At 37.6% G+C, this 18347-nt stretch overlaps 2 protein-coding genes across 5 annotated transcripts; one reads left to right on the top strand and one right to left on the bottom strand.

Annotated features, from left to right (window-relative positions):
* Nucleotides 1-1335: 1335 nt before the first annotated feature.
* mdh1b (malate dehydrogenase 1B, NAD (soluble)) lies at nt 1336-7705 on the bottom strand. Its single transcript, XM_051905286.1, has 9 exons — nt 7560-7705; nt 7242-7354; nt 6979-7113; nt 5821-5963; nt 4097-4611; nt 3671-3812; nt 3292-3467; nt 3011-3150; nt 1336-1869 (listed from the first exon to the last, which is right to left on the bottom strand). The coding sequence occupies exons 1-9, from the start codon at nt 7579-7581 to the stop codon at nt 1828-1830; spliced, it is 1428 nt and encodes a 475-aa protein (XP_051761246.1). The 5' UTR covers nt 7582-7705; the 3' UTR covers nt 1336-1827.
* On the top strand, nt 6388-17605 carry fastkd2 (FAST kinase domains 2). Of its 4 annotated transcripts, XM_051905255.1 has the most exons (14): nt 6398-6485; nt 6638-6701; nt 8249-8340; nt 9649-10285; nt 11964-12067; nt 12152-12260; nt 13058-13181; nt 13273-13412; nt 13755-13927; nt 15044-15204; nt 15283-15507; nt 16645-16729; nt 16872-16986; nt 17250-17605. In XM_051905255.1, exons 4-14 carry the CDS (start codon nt 9686-9688, stop codon nt 17376-17378), a joined length of 1965 nt encoding a protein of 654 aa, XP_051761215.1. In that variant the 5' UTR covers nt 6398-6485; nt 6638-6701; nt 8249-8340; nt 9649-9685; the 3' UTR covers nt 17379-17605. The 4 variants fall into 4 exon arrangements, with proteins under 4 accessions (XP_051761224.1, XP_051761215.1, XP_051761206.1 ...); XM_051905264.1 differs by lacking the exon at nt 6638-6701 and having other exon boundaries at nt 6388-6485; XM_051905246.1 differs by lacking the exons at nt 6398-6485; nt 6638-6701 and adding an exon at nt 7785-7904.
* The last annotated feature ends 742 nt before the right edge of the window (nt 17606-18347 follow it).

Genomic DNA, 18347 nt, shown 5'->3' with positions numbered 1-18347 from the left:
AAATAATATATATATATATATATATATATATATAAAGCACAGGATTGTAGGATATCAAAGGCAGGGAAGGATACATCTGTGCTGCCTTCATAAATCAACTACAGGTTTCTGATATGTTTTTGCATTAAAGGGGTGGTTGATTATGATTTGACTTTTTTAACTTTAGTTAGTGTGTAATGTTGCTGTTTGATCATAAACAACATCTGCAAAGTTACGACACTCAAAGTTCAATGCAAAGGGAGATATTTTCTTTTACAGAATTCACTGTTTAAGGACTACAACAAACGGCTGGTAGGGACTACAATGAGCTTCTTCCTGGGTTGGTGACATCACAAACCCTAAAATTTACATAAACCCCGCCCCTGAGAACACGCAACAAATGGGGTGAGGCCATGTTGGGCTGCTTTAGAGAAGAGGAAGAGTTGCTGTAGTAGAGTGTTGTTACCATGGCGTCATTTTACGCCGGACTGCTTCACAAACGAGGGTCAATTCAACGCTGGATTTGCACAAAAGATTAACATGACGGCACATGCTAGTCAATGGATTGAATCAACTCCACAGCAACTACATAAATTTATCCACTAACCATTCAGAAACGTCCAGTTTCATTCTAAAAGTTGTAACTTCTTCCTGAGTCTCTCCATCAGTGTCGACTCCGGTTTGAACAATGTAAGGCTGAACACCGTTACTGACAATCCTCATTTTGGCTGCGTGAGATTCTCCAGCTTTGTTGTTGTTGAGCAACCGAAGCGCGAGCTGTTAAAGCTCCGCCCTCTTCTGGAAAGGGGGCCGGGAGCAGCTGCTCATTTGCATTTAAAGGGACACACACAAACAGTGTGTTTTTGCTCACACCCAAATAGGGGCAAATTTAACAAGCTATAATAAATGATCTGTGGGGTATTTTGAGCTGAAACTTCACAGACACATTCTGGAGACACCAAAGACTTATATTACATCTTGTAAAAGGGGCATTATAGGTCCTCTTTAAATATTTGCTGACTGTCCTCAGGGGACAGCGAGAGATAAAGCCAGGCATGACAAAGGGCATGTGAGGTAATGCTACCATGTTGACGGGCCTGCAGTGAGCTGGCAACAGAACTGAAGGCAGATGGTCGCACTGCTTATAGTCGGAGGTGACTGTAATCTCGATAAGTGGGGGTGATAAATCTCTTGAGTATGGAAACATTACAGAAGTCGTTATTAACAGAAAAATGTCATGTTGTGTTTTAGGGTTAAAGAAACTACAGTAAGCGGAAAATGTCCTGCCAGAAAATGACCAGTACCTTTTCTGTTTTTCCTTGTTCTATCAGTCTATAAAAGTTAAGTAAGCAAAGGTAAGGTAATAATACTTTATTAATTTAAATACTTTTAGGACATCCTCCAGCCCCTTTGGAAGTTTGTTGAGGCCACCTATGGGGAAAATTAGTTTTCAAAGTTTGATTAAGGAAATAATAGCATAACAATAAATGGTAACTATGACTGAATAACATATTAACATATTGATTAAGCACAAAGTTTTTCTGGTATTGATTCACATTTGTGTTTACTAGAAAAAGAGTGAGAACCTGAAACAAAAAGTATGGTCCTCCATCTAAAATTCCCACATTTCCCACATTTTTGGGTGAAATTGCATGACTTGAATAGTAATTAGCACTATCAACAACAAGAGTCTCTCAAGAATTGAGCTGAACATTTTTATGGGCCAGTTTCATCACACTTGTCATTTAAAGCATTGAGATTGTGATTATGCAAATATAGCTTAACAAATAGTAATCCTTATTAGAATAATGATGTGTCATGTCACTGAAGTCTGCATTTGGGGAGCCGTCATTCATCTTTCTTCAGTATTCTAGCAGCAATGTCTCTCTCCTAAAGCAAATAAATGCATAAAACAACATTGATTAACCACTGCAATCTCATCAAAGCTGATCAAGTGTTCTATCCGTGTCCCACCAGGAAGAAGCACATAAAAGCATGTATTTATTTGTTACTGCCAAGCAACTTCACAAACTTTGACTAAACCTTTGCAGTCTCCAAAACTTTCCAAAAAAGCAGAGAACATTCTCTGGTTGGCTGATAGGTTTTACACTCTTAGAAGAAAAGGTTCCATATGCAGTAGAACCTTAAAGGGATAGTTCAACTAAAAATGAAAATTCTATCTTTAATTACTCACTCTCGTGTCGTTTCAAACCCGTGAGACTTTCATTCATCTTCGGAACACAAATGAAGATAGTTTTGATGAAATCTGACAGATTTCTGTCCCTCCGTTGACAGCTATGGAACTGACACTTTGATGCTTCAAAAAGTTCATAACGAGATTGTAAAACTAATCCATATGAACCAAGCGGTTTAGTCTGAATTTTCTGAAGAGACACAATCGCTTTATATAATGAACAGATTGAATTTAGTCTTTGATTCACATGTAAACATTGATCAACTCACATCAGTTGTGGTAAACGGAAGATCAAACATGTTTGCTTGACGTGCGAGAACCAATGAGGTTCATTCTCGTGTTACACATCACATTTGAGCTTCTGAAGAGGTTTGTTCCCTCACTTTATTTGGTTGAGTTTCTGTTTATGTTTGCTGATCAATGTTTATATGTGAATAAAAGCCTAAATTCAAACTGTTCAAAATATAAAGCGATCGAGTCTCTTCAGAAAATTTGGACTAAACCGCTCAATTCATATGGATTAGTTTTACGATCTCTTTATGAACTTTTTGAAGCGTCAAAGTGTCAGTTGTGTAGCTGTCAATGGAGGGACAGAAATTGCTCAGATTTTATTAAAAATATCTTCATTTGTGTTCTGAAGATGAACGAAAGTCTTACAGGTTTGGAACAACATGAGGGTGAGTAATTAATGACATAATTTTCATTTTTGGGTGAACTATCCCTTTAAATGGTTCTTTTAGGCAAATAGAACCTTTTATGGTTTCCCATCATGGGATCATTTTAAATATAATATAATAAGTAATATATATATATATATATATTACTTCTTGTACTCACCATTTTAAGTTCATCAGCACAAGCATCAAGTTTTACCCTCAACTCATCTGTAACAGTAATGTCTGACCGCACTGACCAGAGACCATTCCTGAAGCTCACAGGCATAGAAAACACCAAACCTGCTGGAATCCCAAACTGCCCTGCAGATTTAGAAAGGTCACACATGCTGATCATGCATTTACAAGCATTTGCCTATAAATTAACTATAAAAGATACGTTATAAATATGCATACTGTAAGCCATATTTATTTCATGTTTGAGGATGATTTGAATGATCTTGCCTGTACTAAGTACACCCAATGAGAAAACTTCCTCTGGAGAAGATTCATTATTCCAGGCCCTTAAAATGCTCATTATTCCATTGGTTGATGATATTGCTGTGGCTTTGTTGGTCATTGACGAAATTGTGGCACGATGTTTATGTACTAAAGTCATAAAATCTGTCTCCAGCCATTTCCTTATAAAACAAAAGATGAGTATAATTATGAGTTCATTTAGACTATTTAAGATATGTATGGACTGTTCATCTGATGACATTCCAGTTACATCTGATTTAGTGTTTACTTAATTATACCATTTATAATGATTCATAAATGGATTCATAATGAAATTGCGTAAAAGAGCCATATGGCCTGAGTCATGCACCACAATGATCTTTACCAATCATAAATCATTTCCATGACTCGCTGAGAAAAACCATCTGGTCCCCAAATTGCGCCATCATATCTGAAAACCTTCGCCCTCTGCAGGTCAATATGGTAACTGCCACTGATGTTTCCCCATACAATAACATTAGTCATGTCTGTGAATATAACAAAAAGGGGAAATTTGAGCATGCACAGCAAAAGACAGTAAGAAAAGAATAATTTATTTTTAATTATTTTATTTTATTAATGTAATTATTTCATGTTTATGTAATAATACATATGATTCATGTGCTTGTGAATGTAAAAAAAATGCATATTGTTTCTTCAGAATACTTTCGAAAATAATTATAAATCATTTTAAAATAATCAAACTGAACTGAATCAAATTTCAAATGCATCATTGTATTGCAAACATTAGAACAAATATTTATTATTTTACCTGCTGTTTTTACCGACAACTTCTGCGCAAGCTGAGTTCTTGCCTCGCATTCCAGCTGCGTTGTCATCGCCACAAAGTTGTGCGGGTCAACAGAGGGTGCGTTCTCAATTAACAGCGAGCACTTCAGATTAATAAAGGAGTCTCCCGCCACGATCACTCGTACGTCTTTCCGTGCATTCGCCTCGATGAGTTGCCCATAGCAACAGAAACATTCTGCAACCCGGCTCACCATGTGGTCCTTGTCATCCGGCTCATCGTTACTTTCACATATAGGCTGCAGGTCATCCAGAAAGATGATGAAGTGGGCTTCCTGAAACGCCTGTGTCTGGTCTGAATGGACAGTGACCTCATGGAGCTGAGGTAGGGCGAGGTCTTCCGTTTCCATCTTGAGTCCTCGTAACATTTCCTCAGAGCCGCAGGTGTCCATGAGGTGAAGGCTGAAAAGGGGGAGACCTGGAAACAGTCCTGGGGTGAACAACTGAGGGATGAGGCTGTAGCAGATGGGGTTCAGAGCACTGAAAGAGGTTTTTCTCAGGTTAAATGTCATGCATCTAAAGATAGTAAGAAATCTTTTTTACTCTTTTAAAGTGCCCCTATTATGCTATTTTAAAGGATCCTAATTTTCTTTTAGAGGTCTATAATAGGTTTACATACATGGGTTAGTTCACCCAAAAATGAAAATTCTGTCATCATTTGCTCACCCTCATGTCATTCCAAACTTGTATAACTTTTGTTCATCTTCAGAACACAAATGAAGATATTTTTAATGAAATCTGAGAGATTTCTGTCCCTCCATTGACAGCTACGCAACTACCACGTTGGCGCTTCAAAAAGTTCATAAAGAGATCGTAAAACTAATCCATATGAATTGAGCGGTTTAGTCCAAATTTTCTGAAGAGACTCGATCGCTTTATATGATGAACAGATTTAATTTTTAGGCTTTTATTCACATATAAACATTCATCAACGCACACATCAGTTATGGTAAACAGAAGCTCAAGCAAGTTCGCTTGATGTGCGAGAACCAGTGAGGTTCATTCTCGGCTTACGCATCACGTTTGAGCTTCCGCAAGAACCAATGAGGTTCATTCTCGTGTTACGCATCACATTTGAGCTTCCACAAGAACCAATGAGGGTTATTCTCGTGTTACGCAGCACGTTTGAGCTTCCGCAAGAACCAATGAGGGTTATTCTCGTGTTACGCAGCACGTTTGAGCTTCCGCAAGAGGTTTGTTCTCACAAGTCAAGCAGGTTCGGTATTGAAACAGCCATTATCATATCTCAGTTTTAACTCTGGAGGCTTCCTCAGCACTTGTATACACAATGATATGAACAGTAATGATCAAGCCAGAGTCCTCATCCTTTGGAAGTGCCTGCAAAATGGATTTTGTCTTGCAGTGCAGAAAACAGTGTCTTCTCTGACAACAACAAACTAACTCTTCCAGTCTCAGCAACAACTACAGTGTTTGAGGGTGGGTTAATTTGAACACCATAGGCTGGCATTATGCAAATTTGGTACAAACCTATGTAGGTACAAGTAGAAGGTAAAACTGGAATTACTGACGACTCGTTCTTTCTTTTGGGAGACAATAACTCAGTTTATCGAACACATTGATCTTTGAAAGTTTGCAGACCTTTTACATTCACACTACATGAAAGGTAATCTCAGAAAAAGCATAATAGGCACACTTTATAGGCAATGGGGCCTGATAAAACACGTCCACCTGCTGATCCAGATGTGCAGAGGTCTGAGAGACACGTGTCGGTGGACTTCCTCCTTCATACACAGCTCTTTAGTTTGGTGATTCTCTACTGCAATTTTTAGCATCAGATCAGAGTTCATATCTGAGGTGATGCCATAGTAACCCTGCAGGAGAGGACAAAAGTATTGATATTCACATACACTACCTAAATGAAACTGGATGTCGCTGATCTTAGATTAGCTTATGAATTAATATAATTCAGTCGTTTGGTTGAAGGTATTTGTTGAGTTTTGTTTTATAGTCTTGTTTTGTAGTCTAAATTGATATATTGCAGTAATTTTAAAGCTAAAATAAAATCTGACATCTTTTTTTTTTTTTTTTTTGCAAAAAATCACTAGTTTTTCTCAATTGCTTTGTATCTGTTACATTCACCAGCTGGACTGCCCTTGATTTCCACCAGAGGGCACTCCTTCCGTCTTTGTTGTCTCACTGCATTTCCCATAACCCATTGCCCACACTCATTATGCCTGATTACATGCACCTGTGTCTCATTATCCTTGTTAACCCTGCCTATATAAACCCTGTGTTTTCTGTCAGTCTTTGTGAAGTCTTGTATGTCGTTATACTGCATTTCTGAGCGTTATCCTGGGGCCTGTACCATGAAGCCGGATTAGCTGGCTAGCCAGGTAAGTTTCAGATTAGTTGGCTAGCCAGGTAAGTTTCAGATTAGTTGGCTAGCCAGGTAAATTTCAGATTAGTTGGCTAGCCAGGTAAGTTTCAGATTAGTTTGCGCCAATCCTGGGTTTTCGGTACTAAGGAAGTGACTTGGTTTTTATAGGTGTTCATCACGATAGTAACTTACGCTCCATGGCTAACCTGCTCCGGGGCAGATTTTGTTCTGGGTAAGATATCTCAAACCAAAACACTGACACATCCAATATGATTACGTACCTTGCGTTACTTGTAATGCGTTATCCCCAACACTGAGCATGAATTAAATGTTTTTGGTGAGTTGATAAATTTTTGCAAGCGTTTTCAAAAAAAAAAACATGAGCCAAAGCGACTGAGAAAAACTGTAACCCTAATTTATATGGACGGTATCCTTATTTAGGGAGTGTTTTATTTGCTTAATTACTTGAAATGAATTCCTCTATTATTTTGGTATCCTATCATGCAAACCTGAGCATGCTCAAGGAAATCACTGAAGCCTCCGATCAGCATTCCTTTACCCCCACGATCAATCAGCTCCCTCCATACTATAGGAGAGCTTGAATGTGTCCATCCATTTGATGCGCAGGTGTCCTCCAGCCATATCTACAAAGAAAGGTGGTTCAATATGAATAAAAGACATAAATGAACTGAGAACATCTTTAGTCCAGCATAAAAATGGTGTGGAAATGATTAAAGAGCTCTTAAAGCTCTGCATGAACTCACAGGTTTACCTTCCATTCACTGGGGTGAACACAGATCTTGTGAATGTGGAAATCTGGCAGGTTTCTTTGCAGCACATCAGCAAGAAGCTCAGCTTTTGCGTAATGAGGACAATCTGCTTTTCCTGTGTAAGCGAATGGAGAGAATATTATAGCATTAAAATGTTGCTGATTGTGACATGATTGACCATAAACATAATTATAAATACTGAAGGGGTTTGACTAGATGAACATACAATAACAGCTATAAACCATAAAGTTTACAAACAAACAGACAGACAGATTTACAAATTTAGGTAGTTTGTTTAATTAGCCATAAAACCGACCAACCTGCAAGAACAAATTTTGCCATGTTTTAGTCCATTCACAAGCGCGTCCGGCGTTGCTAGGTAACATTGTGTGCTCTTATAACATTTCCTGGGGAGAAAGCATTTCGCTTTCGTTTTTCAAATCTATATTTTTATTTAAAAATAATATTTTGTATGTATAATATGAATTAAACACGTTATATAGGAGTTTATTTAACTATTTGGGCGGCATTTTTAAATTTACATTATGAAAATCACGCGATACTGGAAGCGGAACTATTGTGAGGCAGTAATCGCGCGCTCCCTGTTTGTGTCATGGCTGCGCTCATAGTGAGAGCAGTACACATGTGAAGACAACAACCGAAGGGTGAGATACTTTTATTATGATTATTAAAGATCAACGGCTCATTAAAATGTATGACTGAGCCATAATTAACCGCAAACATGTAAATAGTATACGGGTTTTACAGCTATAGTGAGGCATTTTTCAAGGTTTCTGTACAAGGACGTGTAGGCAATGTAAGCACAAATGTCCTCTAAATGTTTAAATGAATTTGTTTATTTTACTTGATTTTACATTTTTCACATTGTTATATATGTCTTTAGCTAAATTGAACATTTGGCAATTTATTCAGATTAAAATGTATTGTGGATAATCAGACAGATACGTACAAAAAAAATATACATTTATTTCTGTTATTCTAATTCTAGTAATATTCCAAGACCTTGCATCCACCTGTGACCCTGTTGGATGCATTTGAGAGCATTTCACTGCACATGAGAAGAGACAAAACATATGAAAGGTAAAATCAGTAACATCTGTTTTTTGTTGTTGTTGTTTTGTTTTAGTTTACAATCGCCATTTCTCAACTCTTCCCACAGTGAGCACAACAGCAGTCTATGTGGGCTAAACTGTGGACTATTTTCCTTTTCTTTTCTTTTCTTTTTTTTTTTTTTTTTTTGCACAAAATGTATTCAGTGACTACTTCTTTCAAATTATATTAATTATTTTCTTTCTCAGACAACCACCACCAAAACTCTATGTACCTACAGGTCAATTTTCACCTGTTTATATAGTTTTTCCAAAACTGATAAACTAAAGGGTTAGTTCACCTAATAATGAAATTTCTGTCATCATTTACTCACCCTGGTGTCTTCCCAGAAGACTTTTGTTCATCTTCAGCACACAAATGAAGATCTTTTTAATGAAATCTGAGAGATTTCTGTTCCTCCATTAACAGCTATACAACTGCCACTTTGTCACTTCAAAAAGTTCATAAAGAGATCGTAAAACTAATCCATATGAATTGAGCGGTTTAATCCAAATTTTCTGAAGAGACTCGATCGCTTTATATGATGAACAGACTGCATTTAGGCTTTTATTCACATATAAACATTGATCAGAGAACATAAACAGAAGCTCAATCGAACCTGCTTGACTCGCTAAAAACAAACCTGTTGCTGAAGCTCAAACATGATGCGTAACACAAGAATGAACCACATTGGTTCTTAAAGGGATAGTTCACCCAAAAATGAAAATTCTGTCATCATTTACACACCCTCAAGTTGTTCCAAACCTGTATAAATTTCTTTGTTCTGCTGAACATAAAGGAAGACATTTTGTATCCAGTTTGTAACCAGGCCACTTTGGGGCACCATTGACTTCCATAGTAAGAAAAAAAAATACTATTGAAGTCAGTGGTGCCCCAGAACTGTTCAGTTTCCCACATTCTTCAAAATATCTTCCTTTTGTGTTCAACAGAACAAAGGAATGTATACAGGTTTGGAACAACTTGTGTAAATGATGACAGAATTTTCATTTTTGGGTGAGCTATCCCTTAACAGTGTGCTGGTGTTATGGAAAAATGGCTTGATTTGAGAAGTGTTTCGGTAGTTTTAGTGCATTTTGAATGTGAAATTAACTGCTGTGCCAAACTGAAAGTTGGTAAAGAGAACTGTGAGAAGAGTTTAGAAAAACTGGTTAGAAAAAAAAATGGTAAAAAGTACTGTGGTAATCAAAATACCATAATTTTAATGATGATTTTACAGTAGTAACACAACATGTAGTAAGTACAGTTGTTTCTCTTTCACATTTTTGTTTGTTGAAACAGGTTACACCATGTCTGAAGCTTTGGAGAGTCACCCACAATGAGCATGTATAAATCAGGTTTGGAGATGCTCAGATGTACTCTGAGATCCACGCCGCTGTGGAAATATGACTCTTTTATATGGACACAGACGTCTTTGTGTTATAAAAGCAGAAACTTTGCTGCGTCATCTCAGTTTGGGAGAAAACACATACAAGGACACACATTAAAACAAGTCCGGTATTACTGTCAGAGTGGTCATGATGTTCTTAATGCTCAGATTAAACAAACTCCAGCTTCTACAAAGACCAGTGAACTCCTGGATAAGGCAGAAAGGACTCCTTTCTACAGCCATTTGCAGAACTGTTATTGTCCCACGGATGTGCTGGACACGCTGAAGCAGTTCCCAGTGTCGCAGCAGCTCATCAGCAGCATCTTCACACGCATCTGGGAGAGCACGAAGAAAATGACGGATGAGCAGCGGCGTTGTGAGCTGCGGCTGATGTTCGATCACCTGGGGTTTGAGGAGGTCTGTGAACGGGCCACGACTGATGCTTGGCGCATGAGGAGTGAGGATCTGGCCTACACTCTGCTGGCCATTGTCAACCTAGGAGTTTCACAAGACACGCATGTTGTCCAGACGCTGCTGCGTGTTATACAGGTAATTGAAGTGGTTTTGTCTTCTAGGCTGAAAATATGAATAATTGACATGTTCATTAAAGGTGCAGTACGCGATTTCTGAGAAACGCTGTTGAAAGTGGATCGGACCGAGCGCCACAACACACTTGTAGCCAATCAGCAGTAGGGGGCGTGTCCACACATGATGGGGAGAAGAGAGAGTCAGACAGTCAGCAGTAGGGGAAGTGTCTACTCATGATGGGGAGGAGAGAGAGTGAGCCAGTCAGCAGTAGGGGGTGTGTCTACTCATGATGGGGATGAGAGAGAGTGAGACAGTCAGCAGTAGGGGGTGTGTCCACTCATGATGGGGAGGAGAGAGAGTGAGCCAATCAGCAGTAGGGGGTGTGTCCACTCATGATGGGGATGAGAGAGAGTGAGACAGTCAGCAGTAGGGGGTGTGTCTACTCATGATGGGGAGGAGAGAGAGTGAGACAGTCAGCAGTAGGGGGTGTGTCCACTCATGATGGGGAGGAGAGAGAGTGAGCCAATCAGCAGTAGGGGGTGTGTCCACTCATGATGGGGAGGAGAGAGAGTGAGCCAGTCAGCAGTAGGGGGTGTGTCCACTCATGATGGGGGAGGAGAGAGAGTGAGCCAGTCAGCAGTAGGGGGTGTGTCCACTCATGATGGGGGAGGAGAGAGAGTGAGCCAGTCAGCAGTAGGGGTGTGTCCACTCATGATGGGGAGGAGAGAGAGTGAGCTAATCAGCAGTAGGGGTGTGTCCACTCATGATGGGGAGGAGAGAGAGTGAGCCAATCAGCAGTAGGGGGTGTGTCCACTCATGATGGGGGAGGAGAGAGAGTGAGCCAGTCAGCAGTAGGGGGTGTGTCCACTCATGATGGGGGAGGAGAGAGAGTGAGCCAGTCAGCAGTAGGGGTGTGTCCACTCATGATGGGGGAGGAGAGAGAGTGAGCCAATCAGCAGTAGGGGTGTGTCCACTCATGATGGGGGAGGAGAGAGAGTGAGCCAGTCAGCAGTAGGGGGTGTGTCCACTCATGATGGGGGAGGAGAGAGAGTGAGCCAGTCAGCAGTAGGGGTTGTGTCCACTCCCATTTGGGAGGAGACTGAGCCAGTCAGCAGTAGGGGGTGTGTCCACTCATGATGGGGAGGAGAGAGAGTGAGCCAGTCAGCAGTAGGGGTGTGTCCACTCATGATGGGGAGGAGAGAGAGTGAGACAGTCAGCAGTAGGGGGTGTGTCCACTCATGATGGGGGAGGAGAGCGAGTGAGCCAATCAGCAGTAGGGGTGTGTCCACTCATGATGGGGGAGGAGAGAGACTGAGCCAGTCAGCAGTAGGGGGTGTGTCTATCATGATGGGGGAGGAGAGAGAGTGAGCCAATCAGCAGTAGGGGGTGTGTCCACTCATGATGGGGGAGGAGAGGGAGTGAGCAAGAGGGAGAAAGACTGTAGAAACAGAGATGGCTGAGAGACATTACAAAAGAGAAAAGCTCAGAGGAATATTACTGGGAAAAGAAGGGTTATGATCAGGCAAGAGCTTTAGGATCTGCATTAATATTAGAAAATCTTTCCAGTTTTTTCACCAAGGTGGCATTTATTTATTTATTTGAATATATGTTAAAATGTAATTTATTCCTGTGATACAAAGCTGAATTTTCAGCATCAATACTTCAGTGTCACATGATCCTTCGAATCTGCTCATTCCAGGAACGGCTGAATCAGTTTGATATAAGGTCTCTTTCGGTGTTGGCTGCCTGTATTCGGGAGATGGAGAACGGTAGGAATGTTCAGGCCCTAAGAGAGGCTTTAAGGTATGAAGATTATTACAGTCCAATTATGACCTTATAATGTGACATCTGTGTCTGTTTCAATCAATTTGTGCTCTGATTTTGAAGGTTGTTGCTAAAGGATCGTATTCCTGAGATCCAGAGCGTGGTTGTCCTGCAGAGCATGATGCGTGCGGTGGGCAAAAACTCTCCGATACATCTGAAGAAACAGCTGGCGGTTAGATTGAACATTTATTCACCTAAAATGTATCTCACAAAGAAATTGGATTTCTCAATCAATTGATTTCTGTGGATGAATCTAATAAAAATGTTTACTCCAAAAAAGCAAGCAAACAAGAAATTATATATTAGTTATTTCATTATGTGTTTTTGTCATATTGTTCTTTTTTTTTAATATTGCTATTTAGGTTTAACTTATTTTTGTTTTAGTTTTATTTTTTTTCCAGTTTAAATTTTTCGACTAATCTTTATATTTTATTTTACTTTATTTCAGGTTTATTTCAATTAACAGAAATGTTTTTAATAGTTTTAGTTAACAATAATAACCCTTAGTAGTAGTTATCATTAAAGTCTCATTCCTGTAATACAGCGATTTTTTTATTTTTTTTTATTTTGTTTTTTTAACAGCCATGATATATAAATACTTTAAAATACTTTACAGTTTGTGGATTTTATTTTACATTATTTATTAATTATAATTAATATTTTTATAAATAATGTTATTTTTCACTTTACAGTAATGAGAATGAGATTTTTTTGCATGATAATAATAAATGGTGAAGGAAACTGTGCTTAATTTTCTTGAAAATGAAATTGAAAATGACTTTTTTTAATGCAAAATATCATTTATATATATATTTTTTTCCCTTATGATTTTGGGGCAAAATAATCCTAACATGATGCAACTATCTAACAAGAAATAATGCCTGCTTCAAGGCTTTTTTTTGCCTGTTGAACGAATTAGTGGTTTGTCATGATCAATTTCTAGTTCAATTCCTCTTTATTCTCCCTTAGACAAAGACTCTGTCGTTGGCAGATGAGTTTAGTCCACCCAACACCCAGTACATGTTCTCCAGCCTGGCTGCCATGGGCCTGAACTTCAAACCTCTGCTGGATGTCTGCAGCAAGAACATAGCTGGTGAGAAGGACCATGATCCTCTCAGATGTTCCTAGAACTAAAGCAAATAAAAACCTGTCACTGTCACTTCACCTCTCATTGTTTCCTGCAGAAAACGTGCATGAATTCCCCTTCGGTAAGCTTCTGTCTGTGCTGAAATCCTGCCATGAGCTTCGCTACAGAAACTACACCCTCTTCAGCTCTGTCTCCGAGTACATGACCAACACATTTGATATGTGGTCCAACAAACAGGTGCGATATTTGCTGATCCATGTGAAATTGTACCATATATTTAAAGCGGAACGCACAAATATTTTTGCTTAAATAAATGCAGTCTTGGTGAGCATAATATTTCAAAAACATTACAACATTTTACCATCCCCAAACTTTTGAATGGTAGTGTATATTATCAACCATCAGATCAGTTATTGGCCACAATAAAAAAAAAAAAAAAATTGCTATTGTTGTATTCCTGCCTTTAATTTTACATTATCAGAGCAAAGAGTTGTATTTATTATTAGTGGCCTGTGATGAATTACATGATTATGCAGCACGATTTGTTTTCCTTTATTAAATGCTTTTCATGTTTTCCAGGTGATTCTCATTCTGGTATCATTTGAGGATCTCTTGTTCAGACCTGTGGTCCTGTTGGATGCATTTGCAGAGAGAATCATCCAGAAGCCTGACAGTCTGACTCTGAAAGACCTTCTTAGTGTTTTAAAAGTGTTTTCGCTCCTCAATCATGACCTGAAAGAGAAAAAAACAGAGTAAGCCACTGTTGTAGGTTTTAATCACCTACACTGTCAATTTTGGGGTCGGTAAGATTTTTTAAATGTTTTGAAAACTCACCAAGGCTTCATTTATTTGTTCATTTAAATGCAGTAAAAACAATGTGCTCTGATTGGTCAGCTGGATCCGTGTGTTGTGATTGGTCGACCGCTGTAACCCTCTGGTGCTGTTGGGTTATTTTTGAACAAAAAGTTTTTGTTTTTTTAGAATTTTTTTTTTTACTTCATCAAAATGGTACGAAACTTGGTAAAGGTTTTAGCACTTGCTGTATGAACACAAAAAAACAAAAATCATGGACATGATTCAAAAAGGTTAAATGGTCCTGAAAAAAATAGTCACACTTGGATTGTTTGTGGTCAAAAATGGCCGCATTGGAAATGTATGAATTTCATCTAGTGGAAACGTTTGGTACTGCGCCCAAAAAAAATCTTACCGAACGCTAATTTTTTGAGATATCAACCTCGAATTTGGAACACAGTGAATAAAAAGTGAATAAATGGATCATAACTACTGCATAAATGCAATCTAGTACTATAAAATCCCCTAAAAATACAAAATATTAAATAAAAAAACATTATCGAACTGAAATATAGTACAATCATTTAATTGAAATTAAAAAAAAAAAAAAAAAAAAAAGGGAATTTTTGACCGAAATGCGAAAAGCACTAGAGGGTTAAGCATGTTTGGGAAATGTTCCGCCCCTTACCATAACTGCGAGTTTTAGCATACTACTAAGTAACTCAACCAGGCCTTGCCCACTTTTTTGCATATGCCTTGGGCAGGAATGTTTTAAATGAGGAATATTGTGACTTGTGTTTGTTCCTGGAAGAAAACTTAAGACTACAATTGAAGCATTTCAGGGTGTTCAGAAACGGTGACACTGATATAGAGAATAACTCCGGCTGGAGGGACTTTGTGCTTTGGTAAAATCTTACTGACCCCAAACTTTTGAACAGTAATGTATATTCAATAAAATTATTTTCCAATAAAAGTAAATATTCTTATTTATCAGAATATTCAACGTTATAAATCCCTCAAAAACCCAAGGCATGTGTCTGACTTAAGCAAACTTTTACTTCCTGCTTTTTAATTAGGTTTCTGTCCAGTGTGGTGAAGGTCTTAGAGTCCTACCTTCCAAAGATGTCCCCCACCGACCTGCTGAAAGCCGTTTACTATCTGGCATTGCTGGAGCACATCCCTCAAACCTTACTGGATAAACTGCTACAGCAGGAAACCCTGGACCAAATACAGAAAGGTTAATATCTCTACTTCCTCTCTCTCCTCATCCAAAGTGCGTCACATTTCAGCTGTGATTTGTTACATGTCCTCATAGGAAAACAGTCGAATAAGGTTCAGAGGTGGCTGCACACGTTGGATCTCTGTTTGCGTCTGGATCAACCTCAGCTGCCGCCCTCCCTGAGGTCTATCCCAGACCTCAACTTCACAGTTCCTGCTCATGACGTCCCAGTCAACCAGGAAATGCTCAGTGCGATCAGGAGCATTGTGGGAAATGATGCTGTTCAGGACAGTGTGCTGGAGCAGAGCATCTACTTCATTGGTGAGATGAAGCTCATGTTAATGTACAGATTTCTGTTGGTTCCAAGTTCAGGCTTAGTGTTATTTACAGTAACAGATGTTACAAGTTGGATTCAAACTCACATTTACCACATGAGCACCAACCATAGCTCAATGTATTTAATCGCTAGGCCACAGCTCAGACTTTAAAGAAAATAAATGTTTTCATTGGAGTATAATTTTCTCCTTCTCACAAGAGACTTTTCTTTTATGTTGGTGTAACCAAAACTGCATCAAGGTGGGAAAATAATAGTAACTATATTTAATTATTACCATATTTACCATATTATTGCCATATTTTATTATTATTATTATTATTATTATTATTATTATTTTAATTTAAGAATATATAATATTATTATATTAATCAAGCACTAAAACTTTATGTATATGGCACCTTCCAGTACAATGTAAAGTGAGTGTTTACAAGCATAAACAAGTGATAATAGACACAAAATAAATGTCAGGAAAACATGTCCAGGTTAAATTTACTCAAATCAAAAGGATAAAAATAAGAAATTATAGTTTGCATATTAAAAATAAAACTTTTAGCACCATCAAGATATCCAATACAATGCAAATTGCCTTAAAGTGTAAACAAGTGATTGACACACAATACAAGCAATGAAAATTTAAAAAATAGTTATAATTATATATCATTATTATTATTATTATTATTATTATATAATATTATACATATATATCATTATTTTGTTGTATCTATATTTTTATATACATGTCATATATATTATTTCATAAGAATGATCAACAATGAAATGTTGATAAAGCAAAATAGAAATAAATTATAATTATGATGATAATATATAAAATAAAGAATTACTAAATCAAAAAATAATAAAATGTATACATAAAAGCCAGACTAATAAGTGGCTTTTTAATGTGTACATTATATTAATTGCATATTAATTTACATTAATTTACATTTTACATTTACATAATTTTATTATATATATGTTAATATAGATTACTTTGCACAATCAATCAAATCCCTACATTCCTGCTGAATAATTTTACTCAGAAACCTGTCACATTATATTGTTTAATGTGTTGTGAATGGCATTTTATGTTGGATTTAATATTGTTTGAATCTTTGCTCTAGACTGTGTGATTACTCTGCCTCATCCCAAAGAAGAAACCTGTGGCCTCCGTGCAGAGGATTCTGGGTCACCTGAATGTGCCCGAAGGTAGCACAACACAAGACAACTCTGATGTTTATGTGAAGAGTCACATGATAATCTCTTATGCCTAGATGTTCCCCCCAATTCTGGATTGTTAGAAGGTTGTTTTAGAGAGAAATAAATGTCTCTTCTCTGTCCTGTGTTTCAGGATTGCAGTGGTCTGCGCTCCACCGACTTCATTTTGCTTTGGTACAACACATCCTCGAGCCAGCTTGGTCATCAAACTTCGGCATCTTGAAAAACTTGGTTATAAACCTGTTTTGGTAAGTGTGTTAATTCCTCTGATACACACTAAATAATCACACCAAAACCTGAGACTCACGCTTTATACAATATTTTTGGTACATGTGAGAGTTTTTTAGTCATGTGTCATAGTAATATTATGGTGTTCTTTGAAATACCTTGGAGCGCCATGCAAAATACCAGATGAATATGGTAATCGTCACAATATTTAACCAAATGCTCAATCTCTGGTTCTCTTTTTTGCATTTCCAATATTATTCCTCATATATATCACCCTTTTTAGGTTCCTGTCCATGAGCTCAACTCTAAAACTGAGGAAGAGAAGATTCAGATGCTACAGAAGCTCATTTGTCCAGCACAGGAATCCTCTGGAATGCAGGAAATACTGAACAACAGTCCAAAAGAGGAGTGATTTTCATAACAGTTCCTGACGGAGCAATTCTGTTGTATTTCATTTGCCTTAATGATCTTACTCAGAGATGAATTCAGGATACATATTTATTGATGTATAATATCAATGTTGTACAGTTATGTATTCCTCCAACACCAAGTGAAAAACAAAATGAAACAAATGAAAGAATGAATGAATAAATAAATATGCACTGAATTTTTTTAATAATAAAAAATTGATTGACTTTTTTCATTGGTTTTTTTTTTTTTTCCAATGTGGTTTTATTTTAACTTAAAGGCCCACTGAAGTGTCTTGGAAAGTGCAGCATTATTCAGTTCTAGAGAGCATTTGATTGGACCGAAGATTTGATGAGAAACTGAAGTGTGATGCGATGTCATGAAAATCCGTGAACGCTTGCATCTCCTAAATGCGAATTTTGTCATTGTTTTGGAACACACCAGCTTATTCATAGCCTTAAGGCTAACATATTCATACTAAAAGCTAAAAAACTTAAATTTTGATTTTAAGGGGACTTTACATAAGATTTTTTTTTTTTTTTAATTTTAAGGAATACACACACACACACACACTCTTGTATGTACAGGTGCTGGTCATATAATTAGAATATCATCAAAAAGTTGATTTATTTCACTAATTCCATTCAAAAAGTGAAACTTGTATATTATATTTATTCATTACACACAGACTGATATATTTCAAATGTTTATTTCTTTTAATTTTGATGATTATAACTGACAACTAAGGAAAATCCCAAATTCAGTATCTCAGAAAATTAGAATATTGTGAAAAGGTTCAATATTGAAGACACCTGGTGCCACACTCTAATCAGCTAGTTAACTCAAAACACCTGCAAAGGCCTTTAAATGGTCTCTCAGTCTAGTTCTGTAGGCTACACAATCATGGGGAAGACTGCTGACTTGACAGTTGTCCAAAAGACGACCATTGACACCTTGCACAAGGAGGGCAAGA

This window comes from Ctenopharyngodon idella, chromosome 1 (genome assembly GCF_019924925.1).
Source record: "Ctenopharyngodon idella isolate HZGC_01 chromosome 1, HZGC01, whole genome shotgun sequence".
Classification (NCBI taxonomy): Eukaryota; Metazoa; Chordata; class Actinopteri; order Cypriniformes; family Xenocyprididae; genus Ctenopharyngodon; species Ctenopharyngodon idella.
The sequence above is the reverse complement of the archived record's forward strand: the minus strand, read 5'-3'. Positions and strand labels throughout refer to the sequence as shown.